General features: G+C 55.4%; 1 protein-coding gene across 2 annotated transcripts in view; it reads right to left on the bottom strand.

The window, feature by feature from the left end:
• The window catches only part of TSPAN15 (tetraspanin 15), a 44,361-nt gene that overhangs the window by 5,488 nt on the left and 13,261 nt on the right, over positions 1 to 25,612 (bottom strand). For both annotated transcript variants that reach the window (XM_076010064.1, XM_012762650.3), the window contains exons 2-5: positions 11,139 to 11,324; positions 9,843 to 9,917; positions 4,390 to 4,485; positions 1,981 to 2,097 (exon numbers count right to left, since the gene is read on the bottom strand). In XM_076010064.1, coding sequence (XP_075866179.1) covers positions 1,981 to 2,097; positions 4,390 to 4,485; positions 9,843 to 9,917; positions 11,139 to 11,324 — 474 coding nt within the window. The remainder of the gene's footprint in view (positions 1 to 1,980; positions 2,098 to 4,389; positions 4,486 to 9,842; positions 9,918 to 11,138; positions 11,325 to 25,612) is intronic.

Below are 25,612 nucleotides of genomic sequence, written 5' to 3'. Positions count from 1 at the left end.
TGCAGCCACACTGGTCTCTGTGCTGTTTCTCAAACACCCCGAGGCAACTCCCACCTCAGGGCCTTTGCACTTGCTGTTCCCTCTGCCAGGAACATCCCTTCCCCAGACACCTGCAGCTTACTCCCCCACTTCCTCCAGAACCCACCTTCTCAGTATCCAAAATCGCAATCTCCACGCCCTGCTTTACCTTTCTCCTTAGCATTTATCACCTTCTAACATACTCTTTCACTTACTTATTTGGTCAGTTTTCCCCACTATAGTGTCATCTCCATGTGGGCAGAGACTTCTCTGTGTGCTCGCCATAGCCCCGGGACCGAGAAACGTGTCTGGCACATAGTAGGTCCTCAACTAAGATTTGTTGAATGACATGCATGAGTACAAGGTGGGCTTCCACATCTGGACTTGGACATTCTGGCGCAGCTGCCCTGGGTGAGGAAGTTCCTGATCACCCCACGTGGGCCCCTCCTAAAACCCCGGCTCCTCCCCCACACTCTCCCTGCCCAGGGGCTACCCTAAAACGGAGCCAACATTTCCAAACACAGCTCCCCTCCCTGCCCAGCCCTTTTAGGCCAGCGCACTTGGCGCTGGCTCCCCGACCCATGCGCAAGGCCCCCGCCCGCAGCTGCTGGGTTTGCAGAATCCGGCAGTGGGCACGGAACGGCGGAGATGTCAGAGGAGAAACTTTCCATGACTATTTGGGGCGTGAGTAATCGCAAAGCTCTCCAGCTCATCCCAATCCAGAAACGGTTTCTGGCCACGTCAGTCAAACACAAGGACTGACAGAGCCTCTCGCTTAGGCAGTGACTGCACAGGACACCATCCCCAGTGACTGAGGAGGTGACAGAGCCGAGAGGACTGTGCTGGGGAGAGGAGGAGGCATCTACGTCACCAGGCATCTTAACAAGCACCCGGTTGCCAATGATCACTGGGATCTCACGGCCAAAGTCCACTGGAGACGCCCAAAGTGCAGGCCCTGCTCGGCCTCCAGCTCCGCAGACCCTGCTGAGCTACCTGGCCCCAAAGTCTCTCCCTCCTGCCCTCACCTGGCTTGCACAGTGCTCCCTCTCGTCCTGGCCCAGCTGGCACAGTGCTCCCTCTCACCCTCACCTGGCTTGCACAGTGCTCCCTCCTGCCCTGGCCCAGCTTGCACAGTGCTCCCTCTCGTCCTGGCCCATCTTGCACAGTGCTCCCTCCTGCCCTGGCCCAGCTTGCACAGTGCTCCCTCCTGCCCTGGCCCAGCTTGCACAGTGCTCCCTCCTGCCCTGGCCCAGCTTGCACAGTGCTCCCTCCTGCCCTGGCCCAGCTTGCACAGTGCTCCCTCCTGCCCTGGCCCAGCTTGCACAGTGCTCCCTCCTGCCCTGGCCCAGCTTGCACAGTGCTCCCTCCTGCCCTGGCCCAGCTTGCACAGTGCTCCCTCCTGCCCTGGCCCAGCTTGTACAGTGCTCCCTCCTGCCCTGGCCCAGCTTACACAGTGCTCCCTCTCACCCTCGCCTAGCTTGCACAGTGCTCCCTCCTGCCCTGGCCCAGCTTGCACAGTGCTCCCGAGCACAGCCTGGGCAGCAGCTGCCTGCGTTTCGCCCCAGCCCCAACAAACTTGGGCACGACACCTAACCTTTTGGTGCCTCAATGCCTCTTCTGTAAGGTGGATAAAATAACAGCACCTCCTTCACAGGGTTGCGTAAGGACTAAATGAGTTAATACAACCAAAGAACCTGGAATAGGCTTGCACAGGATAAGTGCTCAATAGATGTTAAATGACACACAATAAAGACACGGCCTCTCCACTCCCATCCCAGAATCCCCACTGGCAGCAGCCCTTGAGGCTCAGGAAAGCTCTGACCAACCCCCACCCCCACACCCCACCTACCCCCACCCACCCCACCCACCCACACCACCCTGCTTCAACTCAGGCGGGATGAGGAAAAAGGAGTCTGACCAGCCAAGTGGCCCCGTGCACCCCGCCCCCAGGGCAGGGCCTACCGTGTTCCGGATGCAGCAGGTGTAGGGCACGCCGCAGGCCAGGGGGCCAGGGGCGCTGCAGTCGTGGTACTGGTTTGTGCTCCAGTCGCGGTAGTCTTCCCCGCCACAGCACTTGAACTGAGGAAGGAAGCAGGCAGGAAAGAGGAGCTGCCGCCATCCCCGCAGCCCCAGGCAGGCAGCAGGAGGGGACCCTGCCATTCATAGTTGGTTGCATTAGAGTTGGATGGAATTTATACGTGGGTCACCCTGGTGGGGAGAGAAGCTGTGTGCTGCCAGGCCAGAGCTGTCCAAGAGTGCCACGGCCGCCTAGAAGGTAGCAAGAGGAATGAAAGCCAGGGCTGGGCTGCCTCTTGGTGGGACATCAGGGTGGTAACTAGACTGGAGGGAAAAGTCCTTCCTTGACAACCAGACTCCACCTTCTTCATCTTCATGGCCCGGGTACAGGTGCCAGGCCGGAGGAGATGGCCTTTAAGGTACCAGAGACCATGATCCCTTGGCAAAGGGGGCGCACGCCACTCACACGCTGTCTGGGCTCTGGGCGCTCCCCTTGGCTGCGTCCCCCCCACAGCCCGACTGAGGGGCTGGCCTGTGCCAGGCATTGTCCTGGGCCTGGAGAGACACGGCAGGAAAAGCAGCGCCCCCCAGTGGAGGGCGACAGTGAGCACTGAATGGAGGGTCGGGAGCTGGTGCTGTGCACCCCAGCACCCCAGATGCGGAGAAACAGGGGAAGGGGTGGGGAGGGGCAGCTTTTGGGAGACAGGCAAGGGCGCCCTGAAGAGCGGACACTGCGTCTGAAACGTGAACAACAGGGAACAGCCGCCAGACGCAAGGGCCACATGGAACAAACAGAGGTCGGCGTGTCTGGAACACGGTGGGCAAGAGTGGAGGAGCACAGCCCTGTCACCCATGAGCAGGGAGCCGGGCGGCATTCCAGGAGCCACGGGAAGTCAAGGGATCAACCAGGGCAGTGCTAGTGTAGAAGGCCCTGGGCCATCAGGTTTGGGGACCTGGAAGTGCCTTTTTGTGGTGCAGTTCGATGGGCATTTGCTTTGTGATCAAACAGACCGAATTTCAAATTTGCACATGACCACTCCCAGCCATGTGACCTCAGGCAAGCTGATGGGCCTCTCTGGGCCTTAGATCCTTGCGAAGCAGGAACAGCAGTGGCAGCTTTGCACAGCTGAGCAGCGACTACACAGAGAGGCCAAGCTCTCAGCACAGGGCCTGGCACCGTGCAGGTGCCCAGCGAGCATTAGTCACCTCCTACGCCCACCCTGGGAGAAACGACATCCCCAAGCCAGCCAAGGGCAAGATCCAACAAAAACATCCCGCCCCACCCGGAGCAGGACTCGGGTCTCCCAGCCGGAGCTGGCAGGCACGTCCCTGGCAGAAAAAGGCCTTCCAGAGCCTGCACCTGTTGTGACTAGAGAGAGGGTCTGAGCCAAGGCAGCAGCCGCAGCGGGTGGCCCTGGCAGTGTGGGGACGTTGGTCCCCACGGAGGGCTGGCACAGGGGATCTGGCCAGCTGAAGCCCCCAAGGTCGTGTCCCGGGAAGTGCTGTCCCTGCTGAGTGGGCCCCCAAACTCTGCGTGTCCTCACCCAGGGAGGTAAAGATGGTCACTGCAGCTGACACTGGGGTCCCGTCCTGTGCCTGGCACGGTTCTGACACTTCTCCTGAATTAAGTCAAGGTGACCCTCACAATGAGGCCAAGAGGAAGGGACTTTTATTATCTCCCTCATGCAGAAAAGGAACCTGAGGCTCGGGACCAGATGAGACTGATATAGAAAAGCCACCAAGGACAGTGGTGGCCCTACAACTGCTATTGTCATTATTGCACCAAGAGACTTGTTGTCTGTGGTCCAAAAGGAACCATGATCACGTTCAAGGAAGGGCCATGGAGGAAAGGGAGGAGTCTTGTTCTGTGCCCGCCCCACGTGGGAGGGACAGGCGTCAGTGAAGAGCTTTCCCTCCACTGGGGCTGTCTTTGACTTGAGCTCCCTTTGAGAGAGGTCCCTGTCACAGAAGGGACTTGGCAGAGGGGGCTTTGGACTGGGGTGGGGGTCACTCTCACTTTAAGGAAGGAGGAGCCCTGCCCACTGGAGGGGGCACAACACCTGACCTTGTTGTGTTTTGAGGGGGCAGGGAGCCAACATAAATGGAGAGGGACAGGCAGGGAGAGGACAACATTCTGGGCCAGCTGCGTGGGCGGAGGACCGGTTGAGAAGGTTGGGCCAGATTCCCCATCCTCCGTGAGCCATCCACAGCCCACCCTCGCCTCCCATTTGGCCGGCCACCTGCTTTGGGAACAGATAAGTCACCTGACTCCTCACCCCACCTCCTTGGGCAGGTGCCCAAATGGAGGGCGGAGGGCACGGGAGGCACATCTCTCGCCCAGAGTGCCCGGCTCACCTTCTTCTGAACAAAGTCCATGATGTTCTTGAAGTCCAGGTCGTCATAGTAGTTCTCAATCCCTCTCCGGATGTTGTCGTTCAGAAAGTCAATGGTCTACCGAGAAAGAGAAATCACAAAGGAAAGGAACCATCACACACACCCATAGTCCAACCCAACGTTTCCCAGAAGCCACGTGCCTGAGCCCCTCCCGCCCGCCCCTCCACGCCCCACCCTGAACGCCCACCACCTCCCCACCGCACATTCTCCCCGCGCCTCCAGAGCCCCGCTGACACCGCAGCCCCTTTGCCACTCCAAGCAGGAGCCACTCACTCCATTTCCCTCGCTGATCGCAGGGCCCCGGCCCCAGGAGGCCGGGCCCCTGCTGGGGGCCACCACAGCTCTGAAGCAGCCACGCCCAAGCTGGGACTCCGTGACTCGGTTCCCTGTCTGTGCTCTCTCTCTACGGCCCAGGGACAGGTCTGAGCCGGAATCTTCCCTTTGCCCTCCAGATCCCCTCTCCACGTTCTTCCACCATCTAACCACCCGTTTTTCAGATGAGGAAACTGAGGCTGGGGCGGGGGCACCTTGCCCGGGTCATAGAGCAGGCTGGTTAGGGGCCTCGCCAGGACGGAATCCACATCTCCTGACCTTCCGTGTGGGTCCTCTCTTAGGGGCCTCTCTCTTCCCACTGCAGAGCTGGGCCCACACACAGACGCGGCGGTCCCCCCCAGCGGGGGTGGGACGGTCCCCACCCCACCGGGGAAGCACTGGCAGGCCGCCCTCTCCCAGTCACGCTGGGCTTTCTGGATCAACAGCCCGGCTGTTGTGCTGAGATTCAGGAGCACAAAAGGCCCCACAGTGGGAAGCGGCGGGGGCGGGAGTGTGGGTGACAATTGGAGCTTTCAGAGCAGGAGGTCGAGTGTCAGCAGAGACTGGGGACAAAGGGGGAATTCTCGCTCCGGCTCGGCTCCGGTGAGGACAGAAGAGCCAGACAACGCCCAGGGGCGGCGCTGCGGGGCACACTGGGACAACAGGACCCCAGGTTCCAGGCCTCTCTGAACCAACCCTGCAGGCCAGTCTTCAAGGTACCTTCCAGCTCTGAGGATCAAACACTAGGCTGAGAGAGGCTGCCAGGCCTCCCAGTCAAGGACAGTCTCTGCAGCCACCCAGGCCTCGGGCGCTTCATTTAACTTGAGTCTCCACTGCCTCACCTGCAAAATCAGGAAGAAAATACTCTCTGCCTCACTGGGATGTTGTGAGATTTAAATAAACTAAAACTAATAAAGTACTTAACAGGATTCTGGGCACATGGCAGGTCCTGGTATTATTATACCCTACAGACTACTTCATACCCACCCTGTCACCAGGGGGGATTAGCAGTTCCCATGGGAAACTGAGGCCCCTGACTCTTGTCCAAAAAGCCTACTGCAGTGGAAGCGGCCTCTGAAGCAAGAGTGCTGGGGCTGCCGAGGCAGGCCAGACGCTGGCCAGGCCCCCCCCTGCGGCCCAGAGAGCAATGTGACTTGTCCAAGGCCACCCGGCTGGCCATGGGCAGAGAGGCACTGGGACCAGGTGTCAACCTCCCAGCCTGACACACTTTAAGGTGCTAAGATGACTCCAGTTTAGGGATCATCTCCCCAAATTATCTCCAGTAACAGGGGACAGAAGCAAAGAATGCAACAGCCGCCGCCTGCGTGAGACTCAAAGTCAAGGTACAGAAGGAGACTGGTGCAGGGAGACTGACCTCTGCAGCCGGAAGGAAAGTCCTCTGCTGCTGCTGGCATCAGCTCTGGGGACATGGGGACTGCAGGAGACTGGGTGTCAGCCCCAAGTGGAGAGAGGAGATGCAGGTATCTGTGAGCAGCTCTCAACTCACCAGCCCGTGGCCCTTCACGGGCCTGCTCTGGGCCCCAGGGCAGGGCTGGGTGGCCACCTGCCAGCCATGCAGTCTGAGCAGAGCAGGGACCCACCTGGCCCCAGGCCCAGCCTCCCCAGAGGCCTACAGGTCACAAGGCCTTTCCAGAGTGCCTGCCCCTCTGGGTGACAGAGGGAGGGACCAGCCAGCTGGGGTGTGGTTGGGGGTGCCTAACAAACAGGCACCAGGGTCGGGCCAGTCTGCCACCTAGGGTGGGGCAAAGGAATGAGCTCACAGCGTTGAATGGCGCCCACCCTTGGCTGAGCTAGCTGTGGGAGCCACCAGGGTCAGGGGCTTGCCTAAGGCCATGCACATTGGGGCGGAGGGGGGTGGGGGTGGTAAGGAAATACCAAAGGCCACAGGGTTTTCTGAGCTCCCTTGTTTAAACCATCAGATACGGAAAACTGTCCTTTCTAGTTTTTTCTTTTAAATCTAGTTTTAAAGATCTCCAAAGCCACCACATCACTGCTCTCTGCAGACGTGCCTGGGGTGTTTTTAAATGAACAAGGAATTGAAGGGGACAGGCATGGGAGGCCAGAGGAGCAGGAAAAGGTGTGGAAGGGCGGCCCCAGCTGCCCAGGGCCCCCACCACTCTGGGATGGAGCTATCCTGCAGTCCCGCAGGTCTTCTGGCTTCCAGCGCCCTCACAACAGCTCCTGAGCCCCAAGACCAGGAGGCCCTGCTGCTGGCAGCCCAGCTGGACCCAGTGCCAGCCCGGTTCTCATAACTTGGAGGAAGGCTGCTTGGCCTAGGGCTTCCTTCGTTCCTTTGTGCCTGGGCCTCTAGGGGCTCTCCCCAGTCCCTCTAGAAAACGGGGACTCGTCCTCATTGGCTCAAGACCCCAGCCTCTGCTCCAGCCCTGACACGAGCCCAATCTGTAAACCAAGCACCAAAGCGAACCCAGGGAGCCGAGAGCAAAGAAAAGGCAAAGAGACATTTGGAGCATCTGCCAGACCCTCCTCGGACCCAGCCAGGAGTCACAGGATTTGAGTCACAGTGTCCCCAGGATTTGGGGCTCTAGTCCTTACTCCCCAGTGGCTGTCCACAGTGGGGCAGGGCATGCCAGTTGTGGGAGTCTGGCCGGCCCAGTGAAGAACTTTCTCCACTTCCGGACCACTGACGGCTTAGCTGCGGGTGGGAAGGGGGACTACATAGCTGGCCGTTCTATCTGTGGGCTCTGCAACTACGTATCCAACCAACCTCGGATTGAAAATATTCAGGAAAAAAAATAACAGTACAACACCCAAAAGTAATACAAAGTAAAGAACAATACAGTGTAACAGCTATTTACATAGCATTTAATTGCATTAGGTATTATAAGTAATCTAGAGATGATTTAAAGTACATGGGAGGAAGTGCATGCGTTACATGCAAACACTGCACCACTTAACAGCTCAGAGTCCTGCTGGGGACGGCCCTTTCTGGGCTGCACACCAAGCCCTCCTCCAGAGAGGACACCATCCCAGGGACAGGAGCACATTTCACAGGCCGTGGCACCCTCAGGGTTTGGGGATGACTGGACACTCTCACCCCAACCTCAGGCCTAGACAGGCGCCTTCATCTGGGCTCAGCTCCCTCACTTGAGACGGGAGGGATGTCATGGCCCTGCCGACCTACGGGGCACTAGGAAATGACAAATCAGACTGCCTTTGTGGCAGTGCACGGGAAACCAGAGCTGCTGCCCACTTAAGGAAATGCTGTTTACTGAGGCCTTGGATGCTGCTGCCCACGAGCTAGACCTGGGCTCCAGCCAGGAAAGCACCAGCCCGGCAGCCTGGAGAGCCACAGGCCGGCGGGAGCCGTGCAGCTGCGGCGCGGAGAAGCAGCCCCACCGCAAATGGAACAAACACCTCTCCCCCCTCGAGGCTGCCAAAAAATGCACCAGGATCCTGGACCTGCCAGCCCAGAGGAGGGGTCTGGCCCACAGAAAAAAGGGAGGAGCAGGAGCAAGGCTGGACTGAGAAGCAGCCCTGAGCTCCCAGGCTCATAAGACAGGAAAATGACACCTGGAGTCCACGACCTGCCTGTGGTGACGTCCCACCGCAGGAGGCCTGGGCAGGACAGGTGTGGTCCCTGCTCCCACCTGGGCTGGGATCCCAGCCACACCCATGAAGAGTTTCCCAGGGGTCAGATGCTGGGTGGGTCACTGGAGCGCTCTGCACAACCCACGGTGTGGGACAGCAATGGCCGTCCTGGGCTCAACTTCTGGCAAGACAGATAATCCGACCGCAGCCTTGAGGCACCGTCCCTGCAGCGACTACCCGAGAGCACTAGGGACCAAGCTGTCTGGGGCAGGCAGGGCTGAGGCCAGGAAGGGACAGGGCTCCGCCAACATGTGCTGCTTCTCAAGCCTCGCCTATAACAGCGGAGAGGGGTGAAGACAAAGGAAGAAGACTGAGGGAGGAAAGACAGAGCCCCGGGTTGGAAGTCAGCCTGCTCCGCCACTAGCTTCTTTCGGGACCTTGAGCAACAGCGGCCAACGAGGACCCACTATGTGCCACAACCATGCCAGCCCCTTCCCATGCATTCTCGCATCAGATTCTCACCCCAAACTCCATGCTCCCCTAGGGATCCGAGGGGCCAAGTGACCCGCCCAAGGTCCCAGAGCTACTATGAGGCGCACACGGCCTGCCTTGAAGGAGCTGGAGACCAGGAGCCACAAGAACCTTCTCGGCAAACCCTGCCAGGGCCAGGACGCCCGGCATCGCCCTCTCTGCCTGTCTCTCTCCCTCACTCCTAAATGCACGACGATAGGGTCCTATCGGTGCTGCCTCCAAAACATACACCGAATCCCGCCCTTTTGGCCCAAGCCCACTGCCTCCACTTGGGCCAAGCCATCGTCCCCTCTTCCCAGTGTGACCGCCGCACCCTCCAGCTGGTCCCCCACGTCTGCCCTCCCTACAGCAGGCGGGGTCAACTGTAAGCTGGATCATGTCCCTTCCCCGCATAAAACTCCAAAGACTCCTACCACCTTTAGAAAAATTCTAAGCTTTTTTTTTTTTTTTTTTTTTTTTTTTTTTGAGACAGAGTCTCACTTTGTTGTCCAGGCTAGAGTGAGTGCCGTGGCGTCAGCCTAGCTCACAGCAACCTCAAACTCCTGGGCTCAAGCGATCCTCCTGCCTCAGCCTCCCGAGTAGCTGGGACTACAGGCATGCGCCACCATGCCCGAAATTCTAAGCTTTTAAACTGTAAGACCTATGGGACTGTCCCCTTCCAACTTCACCTTCCACCCTCCTCCTCACCACCCACGCCTCAGCCACGCTCCTGCACACCTGGCAAGCTCGCCTCTGCTCGGCTCCCTCTGCCTGGACCTCACCTGGCCAGCTCCTTCCACTATTTCAACACTGTCCTCCCACCTGCACCCCGGGCACGCACACGTCACCCTGGTTCACACTGCCGTTTGCTGCCGTGCTTGTTCAATGCCCATCGCCCCAGCAGAATAGAGGCTCCATGCGGCTCTCTGCTCACTGCCGCACCCCCAGTTCATAGCCCAAGGCTCACGCAGTGAGTGGGTGCTCAGTGCACACACGGCTGATAAACAAACTCACAGACCCACCTGGTTCCGGAAGATCAAGGCCACCACGCCACCAATGAGCTCCATTATGAGGCAGATCCCGAGGATGTACATAAACTGGAAAACAGAATTCAGAGATTTCCTCTGGAGGGGGGCAGAGGAGGTGTGTGGGGTGCAGGGGAAGCGTCATCTGCTCCAAGGTCGAGCACAGTGAGCAGAGCCATCTCAGTGGGGGCTCCTGCCAGCGCAGTGAGAACACAGGACATAGATGGTCATACCCGGGGAAACCCCGTCTCTGCAGCCAGAGGGCAGGAAGGGTGACTCAGCTGTCCCAGCCAGATTGTTACTGACATCTGTCCCAGGGTCCTCAGCAGGGTCTAGGTAGAAAAGTATGCACCTCCCTCCACCATGAGGAGGGCTGGGTGTCACTCCAGCTGAGCCAGAGGGGACAGGCCTGGCTGGATGGGCGGGGCTGGGCATTGCTTCCAGATCCCCCAGAGAGCCCCTCAGAGGCGGCTCCCCGGGCCCCTAGAGGGGGTGAGGTGGATCCTGAAGCTTAGAGGATACACAGCCCACCTCTGCCTTTACTAGAAAACAGCCTTGTCCAAACTGATTCCAGCAACTTCCAGCCTCAGGTAGCAGACCCCTGTGGAGCTTCCCATATAACGGGAGAAAATGGGGTCAGATACACACATCAGTGCAGGGTGAATGGATCTGCCTATCTGCTACCCGCAGCTCTGCGGGGTCATCCCTCACCCCACATAAGGGGATGCAGGTAGGGTTGACTCCACCCCCTGACCCAAGCCGGGCCCACCAGAGTCCTGGGACTGTGGCCAGAGTTGGCAGGAAAGATGCCCTGCAAGCTATAAAAGCCATAAGGACTCTGTTGGCTGAGGCTGGCAGTATTCGCTGCAAAGGGAGCAGCCCCAGCTTGGAGGTGGCAAAAGAGACAGCCCAACCCTGCCCAGTGGTGCCGCCTAAACCCCTGGACCCAGTGCAGGCTTGCTGGTTTCATGAGCCCGTGACTCACAACCACCTCCTCTGTCTGCCTTTGCCTGTTCTCATTTGAGTGTGGTTTCTCCTACTTGCAACTGGGAGTCCAGATGAACACAGACTGTAAGAACAGGATTCAGATCCGCTCATACATGCAGAAGTGGAGCTGGCCTGGGCTCTCTTGGGCCCACATAGTCAGATCTAAGGAACCCTCTAGGGGAGCTGGCTTGAGGCAAGGACTAAAGGAACTGAGCGGCCCAGGGCCCAGACGCGGTCTCCCAGCTCTCCTGGGGTCCCTGGGACCCGTCCCCACCTCCCGGCTGAGGGGCGGGCAGGCCCACTCACCACTTGGAGAAGGCACAGGTTGTCCCGCAGGGAAGCCAGCACGCCAATGAAGGACACGATGAACATGACGACCCCCAGGAGGATGAGGATGATGGCTGGGGCCAGAAAGGCACTCTCGAGGGTTTTGTATTTCTGCCTCTCCACCTCTGCATAGATCCCCACGGACAGCACCAGGGCCCCAATCAGCTGCAGCAAGAAAGCAAGGAGTGAGCGAGAAGGACTGTGGGCACTTGATTTTCCTGTGAACAGTTCACCTGGGGGCTGTGGCACCTGCTGGGGGTTGGGGGGAGCTCGCCCTGTTATGGGCTGCATCACGTTCCCCCAAAATCCCTTTGTTGAAGTCCTAATCCTCAGCACCTCAGCATGTGACTATATTTGGAGACAGGGCCCTTAAAGAAGTAATTAAGTTAAAAATGAGATCATTATGGCAGGTGGCCCTAGTCCAATATGACTGCTGTCCTTATAAGAAGAAGAAGAGATTATGACACAGATACCCATGGAGGGAGAAGACAGCCACCCACAAGCCAGACAGGACTCTGGAGAAACTAACCCTGCCAAAACCTTGACCTTGGACTTCTAAGCTCCAGAACTATGACAAAATAAATGTCTGCGGTTTAGGCCACTGAGTCTGTGGCACTCAATGCTACGGCAGCCCTAGCGGGCTCACACAGAGCCTGTTTGGAGGTGCCACTTTAGAGGAGAGTGCTGGTGGGTTGGGGGAAATGCCACTGGCAGGGGGTATGAAGGCATTCGCCTCCGCCCTGCTGACACCACGGCTCCAGTGAGATAGCAAAGGCAGAAACTCTGCAAACCTGGAAGCACGGGCCCGCTGTGATGGGTGTCACACAGGCAAGTCACACCGAGGAACTCCGGCGCTGTCAGGGGCACAGACGTCTCACAGAGCACCACACACAAGGGACTTACTGCCAGGACAACCGCGGGGAAGACCAAAGGTTGGAGCAGAAGGGATTTTGAGGGGAATTTTAAGTAGACTCCCTCTTTGCCAACTTCTCTATCAGTGGAAACACTATAAACACTGTGTCACAGGACACACTGCAACCTCCCAGCAGTAACTTCCCAGGCTCCTTACACTGGTCCAACCACCCCAGGTTGCCCGCCCCAGGGCCTTTGCACAGGCAGTCCCCGCTGCCTGAAACACTCTTCCTCCTGACATCCACGTGGCTCACTCTCCAGCCTAACTTCCCGTCTTTGCTCAATAGTCACCTGCTCCACAGTCACCTTTCAGGCCCACCTTGTGTACAAGCAGAAAGTCCCTCCCTCTGAAAATCCTGATCCCCTTTCCTCGTTTTTTTGTGTTTTGTTTTTTTTTTTTTTCCTTCTTTGCACTTACCAGTGTTTAATATACTACATCATTTCTTTAATTGTTTGTCTTCCCCACCAGAACATAAGCTCCATGCCAGGAGGGACTTTCTGACTGTTTCAGGCACCCCCACCACCCGGGTAGTCCCGACCCTGGGAAGTATGATTGATGTCTGCTGAGTGAACGCGGGCTGGGCTGTGCAACAGACCCCATGGATTCGAGTCACTGTCTGCCCAGTCTCCTGCCTGCCCGGGGATTCCAGCTTCCCAGGCCCCGGGCTCAGAGGGCAGGGACAAGTCACTAGATAACTGGACTTCTCCGCTGAGCTGAAGGCAGCGTGGGAGAGCGGCCGCGGTGCTGTCATCTAAGGTCCGAGGAAAGGGAGCGAGGGGCAGTACGGACAAGATGTGTACTAGGGGCACAGCTGCCCAGTGTCGCCATCCAGGACACCAAGGAGGCCACCCCTCCAGCTACTTACTGGTCCACCCAGCCTTAAATCAACTTAACGGTCCTCACTGATCACCACGTCCTCACAGTCACCCCCCTTGGCCTCTGGCCTCTTTCTAAAGAGGGCTAAGACTGAGTCCTCAGTCCTGAGCAAGGGAAGTCTCTGCTTCCTCCTAAGCTCTGACTAGTGGTGGAGTTGCCAAAAGTCAAACAAATCGTCTGAGCTAACACAGAAACACTGGGTAACAGAGGATCACCAGGAGACCATCTCGCTTGGATCCAGCACTCTGCCCTATTTCAAGGCTAAGTGCCATTCCCCTGGGTTTGAAAAGATCACCTGGGATTACTGAGACCCATTCCCACAGTCCAGAAGGAATGCCTCTCCAACGCACACGGGCCAGGAGGGGCTGGAGACAGGGACAGACTCGGCCACCTGCCACTTACTAACACATTGGCCATATAAGGCAGGAAACGCACACACACACCCCCTTCCACCATAGAAATGGCAACCAGAGAAAATAAAATCTACCTTTATAGAGAAAGATTACCCAGAGGCTGTCTGGTCAGCCATGCTCCAAAAGCCAGAACACGGTGAAACCATTGTCCCAGGCTGGCCTAAGCCCCATGTTACTCCTCTGAGAATAACAGTAAGTAGCCTCTAAAAAGCCAAATCCCTCCCCCCTCTGGATTACTCCACCTGTAAGAAATTGCTCAACACTAAACCCTAACCCTAAACGAGACAGAGAACCCATGGACTCAGCCACCTTGAAGCTAAGAACATGGGTTAAGTGAGAACCCCACGCAGGCTGGGCGCGGTGGCTCACGCCTGTAATCCTAGCATTCTGGGAGGCCGAGGCGGGTGGATTGCTCGAGGTCAGGAGTTCAAAACCAGCCTGAGTGAGACCCTGTCTCTACTAAAAACAGAAAGAAATTAATTGACCAGCTAAAAATATATATACAAAAAATTAGCCGAGCATGGTGGTGCATGCCTGTGGTCCCAGCTACTCGGGAGGCTGAGGCAGAAGGATTGCTTGAGCCCAGGAGTTTGAGGTTGCTGTGAGCCAGGCTGACGCCACAGCACTCACTCTAGCCTGGGCAACAAAGTGAGACTCTGTCTCAAAAAAAAAAAGAATCCCATGGAACACTGAACTTCTCAAGCCCAAGCACAGAATGAATAAGGTATTGAAGGACTCATCATGCTTGAGGGTGGCAGAGGGAGGGTGTTATCTTTTATCTTGAAAACTGTAACTGTCCCCAGTCACTGAACCGACACCACTATTACATCTTAACATATTCAGAATTGGCCCCATATACTTTGGAGAGTTCTATGTTTTCTGTTATGGAAAAAAAAAAGTCATTCTCCGGCAGGATGGGGGCATGGGCCCTGACATCTCCGCCCTCATCATCCCTCCTCCCCCGCTGGTCCCCATGCCTCCTTCCTGCCTGAGGCTGTGCTTCTAGGTCAAAGTACTCCGCTTTGCAAACTATCCCCCAAACACCAGAGCTGTCCCTGGCCCCCATTCTGAGCAGCACTGACCCCAGCCCTCTCCAGGAAGGCAGTCAGTGCCTTCTCCTATTTTTACAAGCTCCCCAGCGTGGCAGGACAGCCTCGCCAGCAGAAAACAGAACTCCCCTCGCTCTGATCTCACTTGCTCCTGCAATGGAGCACTGCTGGTTTCCTCCTAGTTGGCCTCACCACGTCTCCAGACCACAGCATGGGAAACGCTCCTACAGCAAATGCAAGCCCGGGCCTCCCAACTCCCCGAGCACCGTGCTCGGAGCCTTCCCAGGCCCCGTTTCCCAGTGTCTCCCGGGCTGCCCGGGGAGCTGCTCCCAGCGGCCTGGCAGGCAAGCCCCAGGCTGCTGCCCACCCAGCACAGGCCCTCTGGGCTCCTCACGCAAGTGTTCGAGGGGCGCTGGGCTCGGGGAGAGGCTGGCATCAGCCTTCCCAGGAACTTCAAAATTTCCAAATGGTATTTACATCTCCGATGACATCAATTTATCCATCTGGGTATAAGATCGTCTGTCAATGCCAACGTGCCATCCGGTCTCCTCCTCTCTGCTAATTATAGCCCTTCGGCAGGCAGCCGGCCACTCAGCTCTAGGCAGGAAGCAAATGGCCCATCTGTCAAGCAGGACGGCTTCAGCTAAACAGGCTGGAGAGGGGGCAGGGGGGACAGGGCCATGCCCTTCTGGGGCCAAAGAGGGAGAGAGCATGCTGCCGGCAGCCCACGGGCCGGGCCCAAAAACCCAGGCTTTGAGAACCACGCAGCGTCTTCAACAGGCTGCAGAGGAGCCCTCTCGCCCGGCACGACCAGGGCCTGAAGGTCCCCTCTGAGCCCTGTTTCCTCCTTGCAGGAAGAGGCCAGCTCCACGCAGGTGCCGGGAAGCAGGAGGCCCTGTGACGCGTTCTGGCACCTGGGTCTCCTTCAGGAAGCACCTGGCCACGGGTACCAGCTGAGCAAGTCTGCGCTTAAAGGGGACCTGCCAGGCCCATTTTCGCCTCAAAAGGCAGAAACCAGGATCTTGCTGTGTTCCAGGCTCTGTGTTAGGCTCCACAAGGACACAAGGTGCCAGAAGACCAGACACAGGACAAGACTGGGAGAAGGGAGAGGAAGAGAGGCTGGAAATGATAGTCCTCATGGATGGAATTTAGAGTCTTCAAACTGTAGACAGAGGGGGGGGAAATAAAAAAAAAATCACACCTTGACTTTAATTAGCATCCAACTGAAATGTCACTTCCATTTTGAATGTGGGCAACAAATCGCAGTAGTGTTAACAGCACCTGTGACTCTGTCACCAATGGAGATCACATTAGTTATTTCAAATATCTCAAATATCATTTATATTCCTCATTACTTCAAAAGGACAGTAGTATTGGACTCGCTGCTGGCTCCTGTGATTTAATGCACTGATAAAGAAAGCATGTGATAATTATGTCACAAATTTCGTTTTATGACATTTTAATAGCTGTATTGCAATATAATTGGTTTCTTTTGTAACCCTGTGTATTTCATTCTATGCATTTAAATATCTGGTTCTGAGAAGGGGTCCACAGGCTTCTCCAGTGGGCCAAAGAGGTCCCTGACACACAAAAAAGTGCAGAACCCCTGGTCTCTGGGAAGAAATCTGTAAATCCTGCCACGGAGAGGCAGAGAGAACTCCAGAAACTCCAGCCAAGGGGATGGGGAGGAGGGAGGTGTCAGAACAACAGGACGGCCCCCAGAGGAACCCCTTGTTTCCTGGGAGGCCCCAAGAACTGCTTCATTCTGCACCCATCTCATGGGCTCTCGAGGGCCCAGGGCTCCGCGTTGGGTCAAAACAAAGCACTTCTTAGAGTTTCTAGATTGAAAGGAGGTAGGGAATAGCTTGAATAAAGTGGGGCTAGCAGGGGCCCAGAGAAACTCTGGACATCCTGTACCTCAGCCCTCTGTCCCCAAGGACAACCCCGCCTGGCCCTGGGCCCATCCCACCCTGCGACAGCCACCTGCCTGCACGCTCCTTCCCCACTTCCCCCCTGCACAGGTCAGTGTCCTGGAAGGAGCAGCAGAGGCAAGACAAGAGGCAGGAGGTGGCCCTCTGGACCTCCACGTGTTAGCTCACTACCCTTGGCCAAGTCCCTTCCCGCTTTGGGCCTTATTTTTCACCTGTAGAAGAGTAAAGCCTCCGGCCACTGACAGAGCGATTGTGCCGTGCCATCATCCTGCAACCCATCTCGTTTCATAGACCCTGCTCAAAGCGACTAAACAACACGACATAGGAGAGGTAGCCAGAGTTGCAACCAAACCTGCCAGCCATTAAGGTTACCAGAAGGGCCTCCCAGGAGAGAATGGGTGGAAATACTTTGCAAAATACAAAGGTGCCAACAGCAGAGCCTGCTGCCAGGAGAACTCTCTGCAACAATGCTAATGCCCAGTGTGGTAGCCACTAGCCACGGTGGCTAGCAAGCTCTTAAAACGTGGCTCAGGTGCCTCAGGAAACCAATCTTTACCTTTATCGCACTGTAATTCATTTCAATTTGGCCACATGTAGCTGGTGGCCACCGTATTGGACAGCACGGCCCCAGGGCGCCTCTCGCTGGATGCTATTGCTCACCACTCCCACAGGGCTCCTTTCTGAAGGTGGAGACCACCCTCTCTAATAACCGTGTGCTCCAATCATCCTGCCACTAGCTAGAGAAGGCTCAATACATATCCACCAACTTCACTCTCTTCTCCCACGTTCCCAAGGTGGCAGGGTCCCTGTTGTCCCACTCCCTTCCCTCTAAGGGAAGCAGGACAGACCAGGGACCGTAGCAGTGCCCTCAACCCTAACCAATACTGGACCCCTTCTGTCTCCCCCAGAGAGCGCCGGCCCCACCTCCAGGACCACCGGGCAACGTTCTAAGCTCTGGGGCCCTGGACCTCGGCCCGCAGATCCGGCCCCTGCCCTACCTGTGTTGAGGAACGGGACTCCCCCCAACCCCTAACCAAAGCCAGCTCTTGAGAAAGCAGCAGAGGCTGCCTCCCGCTGCCAGCAAAGCAGCCAGTCCCTGGTCTCCACCACTAGTACTATGCTGTCAACTCTGCCTTGACCCTGGACAGAACTTCCTTTGTTAAAAAAACCAGACATCAAGTACAGAGAACTTGGTTAATTGCAATCCTTGGTCCTGACACATTCTCTGGCATAGCTTGCTCTGTTGGTGACTTTTAGTAACGTCAGAGCACCACTTACTCACCAGTCCTCCTGTCCACTGATCTGCTATGACCCTCCTGTCACACCCTAAGTTCCACGTACGCCCAGCACCGTTTTTGGCCATCTCTTCTGGCTCATTCTGCCTGCCCCTAAACAAACTTCCCTACCATAATGACTAGCTTTGTAACACATCTTGGCATCTGGCAGGCCAAACCCATTCTTCCCATGCTCTTTGGAAGCATCCCGGGTATTGCTGGATCTTGATTCTTCCATACTACATCTTCTAGAATCATCTTCTCAAGTCTCATGAAAAAACCTGCTGGGGTCTCTCACTGGAGCCACACTGAGTCTATAGATCCCTTTGGGGAGAATTGACACTTCTACTCTACCAGGGCTTCCCACCTCTGAGCACGGTTCTTCCCTTCTTTATTTCTTCTTTAAAGAATTACGACTTTTGAAATAACAGTTCTTTCTGCCTCCCTCAAGCTTTTGCAAGGCTGACTGGGTAGAGCTAGGGAAAGACTTCCAGAAGCATTTCCCCAGCCTGCCTGTGAAGCCACTGGACAGCCCGAAGGTGGCAAACACGGCCTTTGGAAAACAAATCTCTCTAGGAGGCAAAGTGGGCACACCAGTCTGTTTTGCTGCTCCTCCTGTCAGCAACGGTTGCAAAAGCTTGATTTAAAAGCCTCCCACATGCACACAACACATTCCAAGCTGTGAAGGAGCTGAGCTGGGAGGTTATTCACTTCACCCAGGGCAGGGAGTGGAATTTCTAATCAAGTACAATCACAAATGAACGAAGCCCCGGGCGTGAGTGCTGAGCCCAGGGCCCTCCTTGGGAAGAGCTGGAGGTCAGGCAGGTGGGACGTGGTAGAACACACAACTACCAGGATGCTCTAAGACAAGATGCAGAGCAATCGCTTCCTCCTGGGAGGCCAGAGGACCACTGGAGCTGAGCCCTGAAGGGTGCACGGAGTTTGACTGGACCCTCGAAGAGCACAGGAACTGGCCCGGTGTATCTGTTGGAGGAGCGACTGAGAAATGAGATGGCTTCAGATGTCTGCAAGCCCAGAGAAGGAACTCCATGGTGATGCCATCCTGGAACAGGGCCATCCAGGGCCTAAGGATCAGAGTGACTCATGGTCAACAGGAAACCATGGAAACAGCCACGGGAAGGAGGAGAGTCGAGAGCAATTTTATCTCCACCCAATACCCTCCTCTGTCTGGTTTTCTCCCCCTCCTCCCTCTCTCCAGACCTCTCTGTGTCTCTACCCCCACCTTCCATGTGTCTGCACCACGACAGTCAGAGCTGCCCCCCAGGGCTGTGTCCCCAGAGTACGCGGGTAATGGTGTCTGGGGATCCTCTTCCCAGATCTCAGCCCGCTCACCGGCCAGAGGCCAATCGGAGCAGAAGACCGTGCTCCCAGGTACACCCCAATGTCTGGCCCTGGCGACGGTGCCGCTGCAGGCAGCACCCTGGGCCCAGGGCTGGAGCCAGGGCCGAGAGGGCAGGAACAGGGGATGCAGGCTGGGACTCCGGGACATGGGCTGGGGGAGCCTAGGGATGAAGGGCCATGTGGGGTGGGGGTGCTTCTGCTGGGGTGACCACACAGGGGTACACCCCTGTCTCAAACCCCTGCTGGTCACCCCTCCTCCTGCCCCCTCTGGCCAGGACTGCATTCCCTGGTGGCCTGCAGCTCCCATTTGGCCCCCCTGCTCACAGCTGCAGGCCACCAGCAGGACTAGGGTAGGACAGCCCTGGTCTTCCCTCTCTCCGACTGTTTAAAAGGAGACACGGCTCACAGAGGTGACAAAGGGGCCTTTGTCCCATACAACAGGCTCCAGGACAGGTCCCGGCAGCCTTTCAGAGGCCGCACTGTCCAGGAACTGGCCCAGGCAGCCCCTGTTCCTCCCCTGGCCTGGAGGCTCCAGCACAGGCTGCCTGGGCGTTATCCCCGCGGGCCCAAAGTGAGGGACAGAGGAGTTTCGAGGGGAGGGTGGTCTGTGCTCTCACCGTTCCCTGACTCCTCTGGTCTGCTGAGAGAAGCCACTGTGAAGTAGGGACCCGTCCAGAGAGGAGGAGTGCGGAGCAGGCAGTGGGAGGAAGGAAGGGGTGAAGGAAACCCCAGCGGCAGGGCAGACACTGGGGCTCTCAGCCGGCACTGCCAGCTCCGGGCACGCCTGGCTCAGTCGGGCTCTCTACACATTCGGGCGATGATGAAGCTAAGAATCTCATGTTTCTTGTTCTTAATGTCAGATATAGTTTTATATATAAGAAAAAAATCAATCAAACTGCTTTTTATATATATGCACCCCTTGGTTCATTCTTTTCCCCTCTGCACAGAATCCCCCATCTGAACTGAGCCCACTGCCCCGATCTCGGGCTAGGAGGAGGAGGAGGCAATCACGTCTCGAGTGTCAGTGCCTGGCATGTGCAGGGCCTTAACAAAGACAGAATGTCCCCTCTCCAAGAGCTCACGACTCCAAAGAGGTCAAAGGGGACCAGGAGGCAGCATCACCCTGAGCTGGGACGTGGGAGCCCCAATCCCAGCTCTGCCACTAGCTCCTTTGCGACCTTGCCAAGTCCCTTCCCCTCTCTGGGCCTCAGTTTCCCTGTTGGCCACAACAACCCCTAGGGTCCCTTCACCGCTCCAGGAGACCATGGGAACTCAAGCCCAGATGGTCCCTCCTAGAACCCCAGCACATCAGCAGACCGTGGGTGGTCCGAGTCTTCTCCTGTCTCCCCACATGCTGTTCTGACTCCTCTTTCGAGGATCTGCCCTGCTTTCCCCCCTGGCCCCAGGAGTCACACTTCTGCAAGGGTAGAACCCTGAAGAGGACAGCAAAGCCCTCCCCATCACCCTCAATCAAGGCACACACCTCCAGCACAGCCTCCCACGGCAGCCTTGGAAAGGAGACCAGCTGGTTTTTTTAGAAATAATAAAGCCTAAAGGAGCTAACACTCATCCTCTAAAGCTTGGTACAAAGCCCTCCTCCCCTGGGAAGCCTTCCTGGATTACCCCAGCTATAGGGATCTCTCTCCATTTCTGAACACCTGTGAAACCAGCAGTGGGAAGCCCTTGCTGGTTCTGATATTTATAGTATGAACTGTGCCCACTGAACAGGTAATTCCAGGAACTTACTACCTACTGCATGCATGCAGGGCATGGCGGCAGGATCCGGCAACATACATACCAACTTTGACCTCAACAACTTCACACACTATGCAAATAGGTTAGGATGTCCCACAAGCTCAGAGAAGTTTGGTGGCTTAACTCACAGGCCATACTCTCCCCCACAGAAACCACATGGAAGGTGGTTAGGGCCCAGGCCAGTTCTCAATGGATAAAGGAACCACAACGCCTCTGAAGCAAGATGCCATGCAAAAGCTCCTGGCACCCAGCAGGTGCCCAGTAAATGTTACTCCTACCCCAGTAATCATCATGTGGTACTGCTGTAATGCTGACATTTCAAACCAGATGCCAGAAACCATTTCTCCTTTCGAGCCACTTGGGTCCAAGGTTAACTCAGGGAGTGGGAGAGCCCCCGTTCTGAATTCCAAGGCAGCACTGATTCGACAGACATTCATTAAGCACCTATTATGTACCAAACAGTTGGGAATAAACACATAAGACCTAGTCCTTGCCCTCAAAGAGCTCAGTGTGCTGAGGCACACAGCACACCAATAAACTCTGGGGTAGAAATCATCAAGTGTGCAGAGGAGCCAGAGAGGAGATGCTAAGTGAGATGGGCAAGATCAGGGAAGGCTTCCTGGAGGAGGTGAGTTTGGACTGAGTCCATTTAATGGCCCAGAAGGAATTCCTGAGTTAAGCAAGAGGGATAAGGAGTTCCAAATGCCCATGAAGGCACCACGGGGACAGCAGGTCAGCGTGGCTGGAGCCAAGCACAGGCAGAGGACAAGGGGAGGGGAGGAAGCCAGGAAGGTTCACAGAAGCCAGAGAACCCAGGCTAGATCTCATGCATTAAGTCAAGAAATTCATTCAACATCTATTTACTGAGTGGTTATTACGCACTGGGCATTGTTTTAAGCCAGTGGTTCGCAGAGAGTTTTTGGTCTCAGAACTCCTTTTCACTCTTAAAAATGTTTGAGGATTCTAGAGCTTTTGTTTTTACAGATGATAGCCATCAATTATTTACCATAAATTAAAACTGAGCCATATTCCAAATATTTATTAACTCATTTAGAAATAACAATAGATTTACATGTTAACATAAGCAGCATATTTTTTATTTTAAAAAGTTTTCAAAAAAAAAAAAAAAACCTGAGTGAGCAGAGTAGCATGGACTTTGCATGTGTGCAAATGTTAGGATCTGACTGATGAGAAGGTAGCTGAATTCCCTCATCTGCTCCTCGATCTCGGGCCACATCTCAGTCATGTGCTTTTGAAATACTCCATCATAGGATCCTGAGAGAATGAGAAAGGGCAAGTCTCAGGACTACCATGAAAGTGGTTTTGACTGCTTAGACCCCAAGAAAGGGGACCCCAGACGTCCCTGGACCCACTTTGAGAACCACTGTTTTAAGAATGGGGGACACAGCTATAGCAGCAACCAAACAGAAATCTCAGCTTCAGTGAAGCTCGTGTTCTAGCTGGGGAGAGGCAAATAAATAACAAACATGTATAGTAAGTTATGGTTATAAGTGCTACCAAGAAAAATGAAACCCAGAAGCAGACTAGGGAGGCTGGGGAAAGGGGCAGTCAGTGTGGCCAGGGAAGGCGACATTTGAGCAAAGACTTGAAGTAGAGGCGGGACCAAGCCACATGGACAAGCAGGTGCCCAGGCCTTGGAACGTGCCCATGTGCTCAGAGAACAGGGTGGGAGCTGCTTGGAGAGGGAGTTAGGAGATGAGCTGGGGGCAGATCGGGTGGACTCTTAGGCCACTGGGAAGACGGACTTTGCTCTGAGTGGGTGGAAGGCGCTGGGAGTTTGCAGAGAAGTGATCTGTTCTGACTGTGACCTTTAAATGAGCCACTCGGACTATTGTCCTGAAAAGAGCCTGGGGGCAGAGGTGGGAGGGGCCATCAGGGAGCTACTGCAGTGACCCATGAGAAACGGCAGTGCCTGGACCACAGAGGGCATGTGAGCGTGGACAGAAGCAGTCAGGTTCGATGTGTTTTGAGGCTGGAATAGGGAAATCACTGAAATAATTTAAGCAGAGGAGTTGCATGCTCAGATTAGCTTTCAAAAGTTCTTTCTACAAACAGATCATTCCCATCAGCCTACGTATTCACTCTCGTGGGGAAAGATCCCTTTACAGTGGGGAGGGCTGGTGGCCGAGTTCAGGACAGCCAGCAAGGGTGTGGCCAGCCAGTACTTGCCCCACCCCCAAGGTGATGATACCCTGTACTCCCTGCTGCCTCCCCCAGAAATGCTCCTGCAGAAAATGACAAGAAACGCATGAAGCAAATCCAGATGTTCTGCCTGGAGGCTTTGAAAGACTCAAAAAAAAAAAGGGGGGGTATAGTGTAGATTGGGGGAGATTAAAGACATACATGGCCAAAAGTAATGTATGAACCTTGGGTGTATCCTAGGTTAGGTAAACTATCAGCTACAAAGGACACTTGAGGAACTGAGGTGCTTTCTAACACCAACAACCAATTCTCTGTGGACACTAGGTGGGTGTTCTACAGTTTAATTCGATTCTGACACCATCCACCTGGAGTTAGCATCGGATCCCACAAGTTAAAGGGCTCAGGCCCACTAGATCGCCCCACCTTCAGATGCCAATTGCAAGTCCACGCCTCAAAGCCCGGCTATAAGTCAGGGGTTCCCACAACCCCTTCCTCAAGATCAATAACTTGCGAGAACAGCTCACAGAACACAGGGAAACTCCACTTAGCTTATATTAGCCAGTTTATCATAAAAGACACAACTCAGGAACAGTCAGATGTAAGAGATGCACAGGGCAGGGAGTGGGGGGGGGGGTTCATGCCAGCCTGGGCCCCCCACCCTCCCAGCTCCTCAATATGTTCCCCAGACCAGCAGCTCACCAAATCTCACTGGCCAGAAGTTTTGTATAGAGCTTCACCTCCAGCCCCAGCCCCCAACCTTCTCTCTGGTCCATGGGGGCTGGTCTTCCTGGGGCTCGGCCCCATCCTGAGGCTGTCTAGGGGCCTACCCTAAGTCGGCTCCTCAGCGTATGCTCAGATGTGGTGAAACCGGCTCACTATATATAACAAAGGACGTTCCTTAACAGGAAATTCCAAGGGCTTTGGGAGCTCTGTGCCAGCAACTGGGGACAAAGACCAAACATATTTCTTACGACGCAGGGAACGACTGGGGAAATGTTAATATGGACCGTGTATCGGATGATGCATCATTTAACGGGGATTTGTTCTCAGAGGGACAAGCGGTGTGTGGAAGGATGCCCTTTTTGGGAAGCTGAGTGCTGGGGTGTTTAGAGGGGAGGTGTCATGACGACTGCAGCCTCCCTGTGGCTGGGCTGGCAAAGAAGAAGTGTCATGTTTACAGAGGACGCCGTTGCGATGCTCATAATTGGTAACTCAAAGGCAGGCAGATGTTCTATTTTCAATTTTTCTGTGGGTTTAAAATTTTCAAAACAACAACAAAAAAAAAACCCAAGTCCATTTCCCCCGTCGCAGCTCACGCTACTGACTGGGGGCTCTTCTCTGGCCACCTGGCAGCTCCTTCCCTCTAGCCTGAGAGAAGAGGGCTCTCCCAGGCCCAACCCAACCCACCACAAGCCTCAGAAGCAGGGAACAAGGCCGAGGCGGGTGGATTGCTTGAGGTCAGGAGTTCGAAACCAGCCTGAGCAAGAGAGAGACCCTCATCTCTACTATAAATAGAAAGAAATTAATTGGCCAACTAATATATATATATACAAAATATTAGCCTGGCACGGTGGCACATGCCTGTAGTCCCAGCTACCGGGGAGGCTGAGGCAGCAAGATTGCTTGAGCCCAGGAGATTGAGGTTGCTGTGAGCTAGGCTGACGCCACGGCACTCACTCTAGCCTGGGTAACAAAGTGAGACTCTGTCTCAAAAAAAAAAAAAAAAAAAAATGAAGCAGGGAACACAGCAGTGGGCACACGGACGTCCCACATGACCTGGCCACACCAGGGGTCTCCCCAGCAGACTGTGGGCAGCTGGCCTCGGGACTCTCAGTCCCTTAGAGCGCTGCCCCCAGTGCCTGGCACGGGGCGGTGTGTGCACCTGGTGGTTATGAGTCTCCGGTCTGGCTTCCAGGTCAGCTCTCCTTCTAATGGGAATGGCGGAGGGGTCTTAGAGGAGGAAAGGGTCTTGTGGGTGGGGACAGCTTTCCTGGACCAGCCAGACCTTCCAGCTTTCTGAATTTCCACTCAACCACAACAGGACCCAGCAGCCCCACCCGCACCCCCCACCTTCCCCAGGTCTTGGATCAGGCACCATCAGGCAAGTCAAACACAACAGTCCTCCCCAGGACTCCAGCACCTGTGCCGTGCGGGGCCTCAGAGGCCACCCCTCAAGTTTCAAATGTACTGGGACCATTTCTGTCAAAAAGAAATCCATTGCAATGAACTGTGTTGCTGGATCCTGATTTTTTTTTTTTTTTTTTTTAATGTAGTATGAGGCCAGGCACGGTGGCTCACGCCTGTAATCCTAGCACTCTGGGAGGCCAAGGCGGGAGGATCGTTTTAGCTCAGGAGTTCGAGACTAGCCTGAGCAAGAGCGAGACCCCATCTCTACCAAAGATAGAAAGAAGTTAATTGGACAGCTAAAAATATATAGAAAAAATTAGCCAGGCATGGTAGTGCATGTCTGTAGTCCCAGCTACTTGGGAGGCTGAGACAGAAGGATCACTAGAGCCCAGGAGTTTGAGGTTGCTGTGAGCTAGGCTGACGCCACAGCACTCACTCTAGCCTGGGCAACAAAGTGAGATTCTGTCTCAAAAAAAAAAAAAAAAAGTAGTATGAGAGACATTTTAGGAACAATTAGAGAAGTTTTAATATAGACTTCATATTTTCTTAGGCATGATAATGGTGCTGTGGTTACAGCCAAGAACATTCCC

The sequence above is a fragment of the Microcebus murinus genome, chromosome 14, assembly GCF_040939455.1.
Source record: "Microcebus murinus isolate Inina chromosome 14, M.murinus_Inina_mat1.0, whole genome shotgun sequence".
Taxonomy (NCBI): Eukaryota; Metazoa; Chordata; class Mammalia; order Primates; family Cheirogaleidae; genus Microcebus; species Microcebus murinus.
This window is presented reverse-complemented; position numbering and strand designations above follow the sequence as displayed.